Source organism: Trachymyrmex septentrionalis, unplaced genomic scaffold (assembly GCF_001594115.1).
Source record: "Trachymyrmex septentrionalis isolate Tsep2-gDNA-1 unplaced genomic scaffold, Tsep1.0 scaffold97, whole genome shotgun sequence".
Lineage (NCBI taxonomy): Eukaryota > Metazoa > Arthropoda > Insecta > Hymenoptera > Formicidae > Trachymyrmex > Trachymyrmex septentrionalis.
In genome coordinates, this window is record NW_017306160.1 from 2,582,794 (window position 1) to 2,594,660 (window position 11,867).

An 11,867-nucleotide genomic window follows, 5' to 3' on the forward strand; every position below is an offset into this window, starting at 1 on the left:
ATCCAATCTAAATATGAAATTGTTTCTAAAATAAACTTCACATGGATAGAATGGTTTTAATAAAAAGTATTTAAAATTTTAACTAGGTACACGTACAAACACACACACATCGGAAAATAATTTTGTTGGACTATCAAAATAATTGTGTTTAACATTCAAACTAATTGTCAGAATGTGAACACCATTATAAATGTGCAATTTGCAAGTTGTTCATCTGTGTGTGAATATGAGATTATTTCTAAAATAAACTATACATCAAAAATATGAGATTATTTCTAAAATAAACTTTACATGAAAAAAATGGTTTTGCTGAAATATTTAAAAATAAATCTGGAAACAATTTTGTGGAATTATCAAAATAATTATATATATAATTGATGTTGCAAATCATATTAATCGTATTAATGTAGATTCGTAATAATTCAACGGAAAGAATGATTCTGTTGAAGTATCTAAAAATTAAAATCAGATACAGATTGGAAAATAATTGGACCATCAAAATAATTATATAGGAAAGTCAAGCATAATGAACAATGCTGTAAAAGTTTTGACATTCTGACAACCAGTCTGAACGTTCTACATATTATCAGATTAGTGCCAATTGTTATTATCGCCAGATATTGTATAATAATACACATTTACTAAAATAATATATACGTGCTGTTTAATATTCTTTATTTTTTAATTTTACTATAATTTTTCCGCAGCTTCTCTGATAGGTAATGCAATAGCACTAGAGAGGAGATGCCGAAATACGAGTTAATGAAATTCCAACTGAATTCAACTCAAAGTGACCAAAACCTGCAGTTCTATACTAGTGTAATATGCTCGAGTCTTACGAATATGCGTGACAGTTGTCACGCTTCCTTGAATATTCTCTCTCAGCTGGAGAGGAGGCTAGAGAAGCGTATTTCCCAAGCTCCGTACGTTATTATTATTAAGGACGTCGGCATTAAATTCATACACAGGGACCGTAAGACCATTAGTAGGGACGGATTTAGCATGCGGGAGAGCGGATTTCGCCCACCTCGGTGGCTCTAAAGTTCTAATACTGTTGTATGGACGTTTGAAAGCATGAAGAATCTGCGTTTAGGAGGAAGTAACTACGTGCTTTATAATAGATACGATGGATGCAGAGTCAGAGGCTTTATCGAAATATTATGTAGGAGCGTATATAATGGCTTTGTTGGTTACTTCATATAATCTCCGTCGTCAACTGAACACAAAAATTCGTCTCATATTACACGAGAGAGAGAGAGAGAGAGAGAGAGAGAGAGAGAGAGAGAGAGAGAGAAAATAAATAGTAAAAGTCCTTATTTTTGAATATATAACGATATAGCTTTAATGCTTTTTCAATATATAACGATATAGCTCTTACAGAGAAAAATATTTTATACAATGTGCTTTGTCTGCAAATGTTTGTATTTCGATGAGAAGTGTAAAGATCGTTTTTACATGGCCTGGCGTAAGGATCCCCCAAATAAATCAAGGATGACTCGAGGACTTAACTGGGAACTGACATACCTGAAATTTCGTATTACTCACGCGTACCTGTGAGAGGAACTCCAAGAAGGATGGGCAGGGCTTCCGCGGCTTGCACCAAAGCCCACGATCTGGCAAAGTGTCTCGCTCGCAACCTCTCCAGGGCCAGCATCTTTAGGGAATAAAGCGTACCGCCGAGTGAGGCGCCGTAAAGTGCGGAGGCCAGCACAAGTCCGTGATAGCCTTGCACGCTACCAAGCGCCACTTGAGCTACGGCTTTAAGCAGAAAGGAGATCTAATTCGAATCGATAATCCTCGAAGCGTAATTCTTGAATCTACAATTCCTACGTTGTTCGCGCGCAAAATCCATGCAGTACAATTTTTCAACCTAGTCTTTTTTACTACGCGTAATTCCTCCTCTCTTTAAGACTTTTGTGTGCACAAACTCACTCATAAATCTCGAATCGATGCGTTTCTCTCGTACAGCGAACAGTACTTCACAATTTTGCTGGGTTCAATTTTCATTTAAAAGGAGGCTTTATTGCAGAGCTTTGCAGCGAGAAATGATCTCTCGAAATAGAGATACAAATAGCCCTCTTTGCAGTTTCGTTCCAATAAAATAAAGATCAAAGGAAAGAACTTACAGTTAAAATAGGATAGATTCCGTAAAGAGAGAGAGAGAGAGAGAGAGAGAGGGAGAGAGAGACAGAGTACGTTTGAAAGTAGGTATGGTATGGCTGTTCTGAAGAATAAAAAAAAAAAATAGTAATGCGTTAAATTATGTCTTGCCATCGCGCCGTTCTTGGAACGCAAACATCTAGCAATTTGAACGTGTTTGCAGTTAACTACGGGCGTGTATGCGAAAGCGACCGCGAGGTGTACTGACCGACCCCGATGAGTGCCGCTTGACAGAGATATTGCCTGGACACTAGGCACTGAGCGGAAGGTCTGACGATAACTACTCCCAAAGCCGCGCATCCGAGTGCCGCCGCCAGGCCTAGAAAGGTCTGTAGCAGTACCAAGGCGCTGGCCTCTAATCCATCCTGGTAACCTTGCAGAGCCTGAAAGTGAATGTTTCTCATTAAGGCTGCGTTGGAAAGAACGTGCTATATGGATCACGACGATAACGCGGACAATGACGCCCGGTAACGACGCCCGTCTAATATCGATTATCGAAATTGGCCCCGTCTATCCCTCGAGATTACTCCGGAAATCGCGAAATTAGGAAACTCAACGCTTGATTCTGCGTCATTAAACCCTCAGCAGGAATGTCGCGTGCTATTAAATTGTCTTCGCAATCATTTTGGCGTATTCGGTGGAATATTTTTTCGCCGAAACGAAATAGCTGCGTGGTGACTTTTCTCCAGCCCCGTATCAAAGTATAATATATCGATAACGCTACGTCTTCAAGTTACGTTTATTACGGAAGAAGGAATTTTGAGAACGCTCTGGAAGGTAAACTGATGTGGGAACGCGAAACGGAATAAAACTTTATCACCACGCTTCTGACTTTTGTCACGCCAGGTCTTTGAGACTAGCCGAGGGAGACTTATTATCAAAGATAGAAAGATCCTTTTCAATCGCTGAGTGCACTTACGATGTAGAAGGCGGGGGTGTAAAGACCGAAACCAGCAGCACCGGCAGCCAGCATGAGCATTCTCACGGGACGCGATCCCAGAGGACTCAGATCGACCAACGGCTGCCTTGGTATCTTGGTCGAGGATTTCTTCTCTTTGACTTTGCTGCGCTGATTCTTTAGATGCAGTATGGCTCGCCGTTGAGGGTGGTATAGCGAGGCACTCCGGTAAATCAGTCCCAGGAAGAAGGCCAACGAGAGCGCTCCGGTTACCGATTGAAGTCCCGGTCGCCAGCCCAGCTTCCTGAAGGTACAGCGCTACGGTTACGATCATCACGCAGGAAACGTCGAATCAGCTGTCGACGTTTCTGCCGGCCGAGTTTTTGCGCTCCGTAGCTGCGTTTTATATTATACGTGAGAACTACTACGCTTGCATTTCTGAGAAGAAATTTTTCGCACTCTGCGAAGCGTTCGCTGAAAGAGCAATTTTGCTGAGAAGAATCTAAAAATTTAGCTAGATACAGATCTGAAAATAACTTTGTTGGATCATTAAAATAATTCTTCAGCAACTCTTAAGTATGAGGAATGCTGCGAAATGTTTTGATATTCTAGCAACCAATTTTGTCGTCCTATCTAATTATTTTGATGGTCCAACAATTTTTCAGATCTATATCTAGCTAAATTTTTAGACTCTTCAGCAAAATTGCTCTTTTAGTATTTTTCCGCGTTGCAATTGCACTCGTTGCCGCTCACTCGGAAATCGTCTTCAAACGTTAGAAGATTTTCAATATTTAAATGTTCAGCTGATTACATGTAGCATTTAACATGCGTTAACAAGAAAATACAATTTGTTCAATATCTTGGAAATTACAGTAAAACCGAAACAAATAATTCGTTATATATGATGCGAAAATTTGCTCTAAAAAAGGAGATTTAAATTATAATAGATTATAACGAGAAATTGCTCGATTTTATCGTCGATGTAAAAACGAAGTACTACTTTAATGAAGAAGACATAATCTTGTCACAAAGTAATTTCGCAAAAAATTTCCGCAAGTTATTAATTACTTGCGGAAGTTAAGTTAACGTAAAGTCAATGAACGATAAAGTTTAACAACTTTTTGATGCTTGATGTAGAGTTTTTTGAAGCTCAAGCATACATTATCTCCGTATAACTTCTGAAACATATTAAATAAAAAGTTGTGTAATGCAGACTTTTGCATGATTTATGATGCGCACGATGTTTCCAAATTATTTCGTCATCCGAGAAGTTATGAAATTCGCATTTACGCGAGCGCATCGTCAAGCAGTATTGCTTCTGTGGAGAAACATCCATTTATTCCCGTTGTTATTTTCTTTTAGTAGAACTTTATAAAGGAACGCGTTAAACCTGTCAAGTTTTAATACTCTGCAAACATTTAATGATCTTTAATATTTTCACCGCGCAGTGTGAAATATCCCTTGGGAAAACCTCGTTTATTTTATTATTTTGGGTGAAACAACGTAAATGTACAAACGAGATAAAAATACTTGAGCGAAGCGACGGTTAAAAAAAAATTATGTAGATATACATAAAATAAAACACGAATCGTCGACCGGCAAATTATAAAGTTGGATTATCAGATAGAGAACAATTTAAAAAAAAAAAAAATAAAAGAAAAAAAAATAAATAATGAATCAACACACTTGTCTTTAAGCGGAATTAACTCGTTACGAAAAAACATAATTTTTTGAAATTCCCAATCTACATATAATATAATTACAGAATTAACTCTCGCTCGCCCCGATTACTAAAAAAATACAAAGACGTTCTTTTCTAATAAATCCTCTGTATTTTCTGGATTTTCCCTTCGAGCAAAATACATACAGACGCCGTAAAATTCTTTATGTTCTCCCGTTTGTGCGTGAAAACGGCGAATGTTTGCAAACAGCCAGTGCTAGTCCGCGCGTAAGAAGATTAAAATAAGAGATAAAACTGAATTTTCTATACAATGTATTCAACATACGTTCGTATAGGGGTGAAAGTTGCGCTTTAATCCTACCTTGGTGTAAGGATAATGAGACCCGCACGTGCGGCCCATGAGTATTCTCATGATTATTCATAGTACATATCCGGTACGTTTTTATCACGGGCACGAGCCGTTATCTCTGCGAGCGGAGCGGTTAAAATTTATTTTCTGATACGCGCGCCGCGCCTTCCCTCATTCGCGCTACCTATCCGATATGGGAACGCACATTAAATGTTTTATCAATGTATTCCCGGTCGGAGATGATGATGACGGTTCGGTAACGCACGGCACGTGTAATAAACCACCCCGGCCGCATTGGTTGCACTCGGTCGGCCGGTCGATGCGTTTGAGAGAGAGAGAGAGAGAGAGAGAGAGAGAATTATATTCGGCAAAAAGCCGGATTGCGGCACGTTCGCGATTAGTGCGCGTTTTGACAGGTTTGTCGTTATCACGGAATTTTATATATATATATGTATGTGTGTGTACCTGCAAATTTTTTTTTGTGGACCGCATTGCCTGACAGCGTGTACCGCGCCCCAGCTAACGTTCTGTATAAAATTAAACCATGCATTGCATGCGGCTTTCCACGCAACATAATGGGGAAGGATGAAAAATTTATCACGTATCCAGCGTATATTTCAGAAATATGGTTTCTGGAATTTATGATAAAGATACGTAAAAAGGATAATCGATTTTCAAGGTAAGACACGCAATTCCATAAAAATAAAGTCTCTCTCTAGCTTGACAATTTTATTCTTTACAAGAGTAACACTTAGTTTGAATAAATATTATTAAATCAATTATGATGAATCGGTTAATATGTAAATAAGTAATGTATAGAAACTCCCACGATTTATTACATGTAATTTAATTCGACAGGTCTGACGAATCGATAAAATAATGACTAAAATCGTCACAAACAATGTTTGGGACCAATCCTTTTAATGTACTTTTCACTACAAATTAATGGATATTTCTCCTTCGGTTGAACTTTTATCCTTCAAGTTTACAAAGAAGTGCCATTTGCTGCTTTGGAAAGAGGAGAGAAAAAGAAGTATGAAAGTGTGTAGAAGAGATACCATTTGAAAGAACAAATCTAATACTATAGTACTATAATCGTAGAAGAAATTCGCCTGGTAAACCGCATCCGCAATGCAGTGATTTCCCGCGCGCGAGATAAAGCATAAATTATTCGCGGCTAGTTTTACGCTAATATTAATTTATTAGCAAACGCGTCTGACCATCGAAAAAACATTTCTGTTTGAAATAAAATTATAAAAAGAGCAAATTATTAAAAATTCTATTCATTTTATTCAATTTTCTATACATAACATAAATTATTTTATTATTAAAATCTGCAATGCAGCCTCAGGATGATTAATTAAAATTCTAGTATAATTCTCTTTTCTCTCATTAAAAATACTGAACTAAAACAAACACATATTATTGTATTTAAAAAATATTTTTTATCGAGCAAGTTGTCGAGCAACAGCAATAATGACAGAAGCTTCTGCATTACACTATACATTATTGTTTCCATGCTAATTTCTTTTTGTCGTGTATTATCCACAGATAGTTTCAAATACTTCTATACTTTATATTGTAAATTAGTCCAATATACTGTTCTATTGGACAAACTTATCCAGTTATCGAGTAACCCGTATATCGACTTAGGAAGTTACTCCAACAACCTGACGATATTATATTCATCGATCCAGAAAAGCTCGAATCCAGAAATCTCTAATTGGACATGCTTTTATACCTAACAGAAACTGCCACATAGCAATGGCAATTAAGTGTACGCTTAATAACCCGCATGTATAACGATCACAGCATTTTGTCTACATACAGGTTAACATACACGAGAGTTAAATTACGGTAAATATCTCTCCCTAGCGCCAACAGAAAATTCAATCAACATTCTCTACAATTTAATTTCTCACGATAGTTCAACAAAATGAAAATTACGTCGTAAATTATTTTTTATTTTCAAGTAAAAAATTATATTTTTTGTTGTTGTAATATAATTTAACCGCTACACACAGTTATAAAACTGCTTGAAATTCTTTTACTTACGGAAACGGAAAATAAAAATCAGTCTAATATGTTTTAACATCATGTTATGCATTGATTAAAAATTAAGAGCTTTAAATGGTGATTACAGCTTCAGGATACATAACAAAATTTTGCCCTTCAATTAATTTCTGACTTCAATAAAACTCTAGACGTAATTTCAAACGCACGTTACAGATTGAAAGAAATTAAACGTTAATTGAATGTTCGTTTAAAATTATGCCTGAAGTCGTAAAGTTATTATGAAGTATTAAAGTAATGTTGTGAAATTGAAAGATAAAATTTCGTTATGTAATCCTTAAGATTTTTTAACCGCTACCTCACGCTCTTAAATTTTTTTATATTGGACGATCAGCGTATCTCTTAATATCAGAACGACAACCAATCAAATAGAGATAATAGTTTCCACAGATTTCCCTAAAAATAAGCTGGATTTAATCTCACTATAAAATCTACGATCGTTGAAGAACACTTGGGAATACAACTGAAAATAATTTGCTGAACATTCGCGAATAATAGATCAATGATACTAACGAACGCCCGTGGCAAACTCCAAACGAGCTATTTCGACGGTCGGTGAAAGATATAAACGGAAAGGGAGGGGCGCGCAGAGGGAGAGAATAAAGGGCTGAACCGAATAGAACGTTCAATTATTCCACGTCGAATCTGTTCTCTGTTTTTGTGCACGGAAACTGTCGTTGCGCCGCAACGTCCGTACGTCGAGGGACATGCAGTCGCGCGAAAATCTACGATAAAAGGGTGGCGTGCATTGAAAGCAGTTTTGTCCGTATGTTACACGCGGCCGCTCGACTTCTCGTGCGCAATTTGTTTCAGAAGTCGTTGTCGTCAAATATCGTTGCTGCTACCAGCGAAATTCATCGTTTTCGAATGCCACTTCTACGGAAAAAAATAACGTGTGTACGTGTGGACTTTTACTTTTACAGGGGATTTACTTTGCGATTTTTTTAATCTAAAAATATTGTTCCATCTTAAAATAAAATCTCAATATCCAACATTTCGACTATTGGCTCTTCTTAAATTTTTGTTAAAGTACAATATTATTTCTTAAGTAGCTTTCGTGTTTATTCTTTTACACACCTACACGAAAAGAACAATTTTTTGTTGAAATATTTAAAAATTAAGCTAGACGCAAATCAGGAAATAACTATGTTGAACTATCAAAATAATTATGTAGGACGTTGAAACTAATTGCTGAAATATAAAAATTTTTTGCAACATTGTCCATCATGCTTGAATTTCCTACATAATTATTTTAATAGTCCACCAAAGTTGTTTTGGAATTGGTATCTAGTTAAATTTTTAGATATTTCAGCAAAATCATTTTTCCCGTGTATTTTTCAGTGATTCAATTTCCAATTAAAATAAATAATATAATAATATAATGTACATAATTTTTAAAATTTTGATTTTCAGCAATTCATTGAAAAACTGTTTCCTTATGTAAAAACTTTATTAATTATTAATCATTTCGTGTAATTTCAATTTACTTTTTACAGAATAAACAATCTTATTTATCAGTCACCTATTTACTTAGTCATCTATTCTTCTATAAATTGCAAGCATTTTTCACGAATGTAAATTAATTCAGATAATCGATCATGCGACAAGCTTGTTCGTAGTAATCACACTGGCGGAAAGAAATGTTTAAGTAAAGAGATTGGACATTATATATTTAATCCGCCATATTTTTCAGGATCTGACAAGATGAAATAAGATAGATGACTGGTATTCATAGTAAGTTCTTACTTCAAGACCGTCTAAAGTAATCACTTAAGATGCTAATACAATTTTGTGATTTGTCTATGATATATCTTAAAACTGTACTTAAGACGATCATAAATAAATGAGAATTCATATATTTTATGCATTTATTTCTTTTATCTTAAGTACCATCTTGAAGATAGTGGACAAATTAAAAATGTCTATCTAAACAGTGTCTAGTCTCTTATACGTGAGTATCTGTAGTAGCGGATATTTCCAAGATAATGCCTTCGCAATTTTTTTTATCTACACCTACTAGATTTCCGTTGCCCGCGCAATGAAAAAAAAAACAGAGAGCGATATTAAAATTTGCATTGTGCCGCCCACGCATGCGAAAAAATGGCGCGACCGAAGGTTAATTGGATCTTTTTTGCTCGACTTGAGCGAAATGTCGGAAGGGCGCACATTCCTAAGGGTGGTATTGGCTCATGCATACATTTCCGCGGCTTTTCCAAGTAATATGTGCGATAACTCACCCGACTGCTTCTTTGTAGACGACGCTGAAGAGCACTATTCCCACGCCGGTGCCAGCCTGCACCACCATCTCGACGAACTCTCGCCGTTTTCTGAAGTAATTGCCCAATACCAGACTGGCGGTTTCCCTCACAAGGCCAGCCCCCGTGCCCAACACCAGGCCGTAGCTGTTGCATTTTGTAAAGGTAAAGCGTATGACTTTTGCACCAGAATGCCGCGCGAAAGTAACGGTGATATTTTAACGGAAAACGAGTCGTTGATGTTTTCCAAGAAAACAGCTGGGGATATATGGAAGTCGCAAATATTGACTTCTCATCATTTTTTCATGACTTCTCGGAATATGGGAGACGCTATTACGCGACTTTTCAGCTTTAAAAGCTATTTAAAAGCAGAATTAAACGGGTAACTATTATCATAGAGATATGCAGCTCTGCGTATTGCTGTACGTATAATCCGCACAGAATGCGTTTCAACACTCATATTAATATCAACTGAAATTGCACGTAGCAACGCAGATGTCTTTTTATTTATTTTTTGTTTTTGTTTGCGAAATACAATATTCCTTTTAATTCTCTTTTAATTCGACTACATAATTCGCGACTAAAACAAAACCAAAAAAAAAAAAAATTTAAAGCACAACAAACGCTCGTATAAATAATTACTTACTTTTCACGTAAAAATAACTTTAATAATTCACTCGACATGCTATTAATATTTCATCCCTCGCATAAAAGTTTTTTTTTTTCACAAAAAAAGAATCCTCCCGTCTACACCCTTCGATTATTTTTACTGCAACATCCGTCGCGATAATTTTTTCGCGACTAAACGTCATTCGCACGAAAGATGAAAAAAAAATTGGTTCTCTCGTCTCTAAACCCGATCGATTAATTTTTAACGCGGCGTCCACGGCGCGATTCTTCCGGTTCTTCCGGCGGATGATAGCTGCAGCATTTGCATCGTTACGCACCTAAGGAGCACTTGATGCATCTGGACGGCAAACGAGGTGAAGAGCGACGCCAAAGCCAGCACAAGGCCACCGATCACCGCCGTAAGCCTCGTATTGCCACGACGACACGCACCGACAACCAGCGGTGCTGAACCACGGGAAATCGCGGCGCTCAACGCCCCCGCCCACACTGAAACATTTACCTAACAGTCACTTTGGTGGATTAATCAAGCTGGAGCGCAGACCTTTGCATAACGCATAATGGATAAAGTACAATAAAGTCAACGCGAAAGTCAAAAAGAAAAACAGCTGAAAACTTCATTGATTCAGCAAATCTACAGCCAGTTATATACAGACAGTCAATTTTCTATGTTAAAGTAGCAAAGTTAACGGCTGAATAATATTAGCGATTTGTTAAATCATCACAAATCTTCTTAGTTATAGACGTTGAATTCGCGCAGTAAGTTATAGGTTTGCTGTGCTATCCAATTAATTTTTTTTTTTTTTTCTTTTTTTCCCGTGAACCAATCCAAATCTTTTATCTCACGGAAAGGAAGGAAATGGAGGACTTTGGTTCAGTTTCTCATGCATTATGCGTTATGCGTTATGAAAGACTGCGCTCTCATCCTTAGAGCGCGATTGCAGAATCAGAAGGGTTCTAAATGCGAACCCAATTATATCGCAGCCTCTTGGCAGTTCTGAAGGAGCGTGACGAGGTTTTATTTGGGCTGATTTCTCGCTCTAACAACGGATGGAGTTCGTTTGCTGATTGATTTCGCGTTTGTGTGCGCTAACGAGGAAACGCTGGCAAACCGGAATGTTGCCTCTTCTTGCATGCGCATGAACGAGATTCGCACGGATGGGCGAAAATAATTTTTCACGTGTTTTTCATCCTCTATCAATATATCCTCGCATTCGCAATTTGCGGGAGTCGCGCTTCGCAAACACTGATCGGATCCGGGTTCGATGCAGAAAAATTGTCGAAGACACGAAATTGCTGTTTCGACATTTTTTCACCGCACGTTCCGAGGCCACGAAGCTCTTTTAGAAAAATTCGTTCGTCTCCTATATTTTTTTGCAACGACTCAAATTTCGGCCACGAATTTTTCATACGAATATCAGGTAATTTTTAGATAAGGTCTTGAAAAAATTATTCCAAGATAAAGATATCTCTTAATAATCATATCACTACACATTCTTTCAAACATTATTATTTCTCGTTACTATTCATTAATTATATTATATAAGTCAATTTAATATTATTGTAAAATATAATAATATTAATAAATATTATAATGTTATTATTTAAGTATAATAATATTACATAAATATAATTTACCCAATTGTAAAAGTCGTTATCTCGATTTGAAACATTTTTGGTGAGAACAAAAAACTTGTTAATTTTTTGTCAGGTTATTAATAAAAGCTTTTTTTGAAAAATTAAAAAACATTTATAGTTTTAGATTAACAAAACGTATATGACATCAGAAATACAATTTTTATTTATTAAAATAAAATATACTGG

The 11,867-nt window shown here is 36.6% G+C and overlaps 1 protein-coding gene across 1 annotated transcript in view; it reads right to left on the reverse strand.

Moving 5' to 3' along the window:
* Window positions 1–11,867, reverse strand: part of LOC108756170 (monocarboxylate transporter 4-like) — a 35,217-nt gene that overhangs the window by 1,573 nt on the left and 21,777 nt on the right. The window contains exons 5-9 of the mRNA XM_018499776.1: window positions 10,364–10,532; window positions 9,399–9,563; window positions 3,080–3,362; window positions 2,369–2,543; window positions 1,552–1,758 (exon numbers count right to left, since the gene is read on the reverse strand). Coding sequence (XP_018355278.1) covers window positions 1,552–1,758; window positions 2,369–2,543; window positions 3,080–3,362; window positions 9,399–9,563; window positions 10,364–10,532 — 999 coding nt within the window. The remainder of the gene's footprint in view (window positions 1–1,551; window positions 1,759–2,368; window positions 2,544–3,079; window positions 3,363–9,398; window positions 9,564–10,363; window positions 10,533–11,867) is intronic.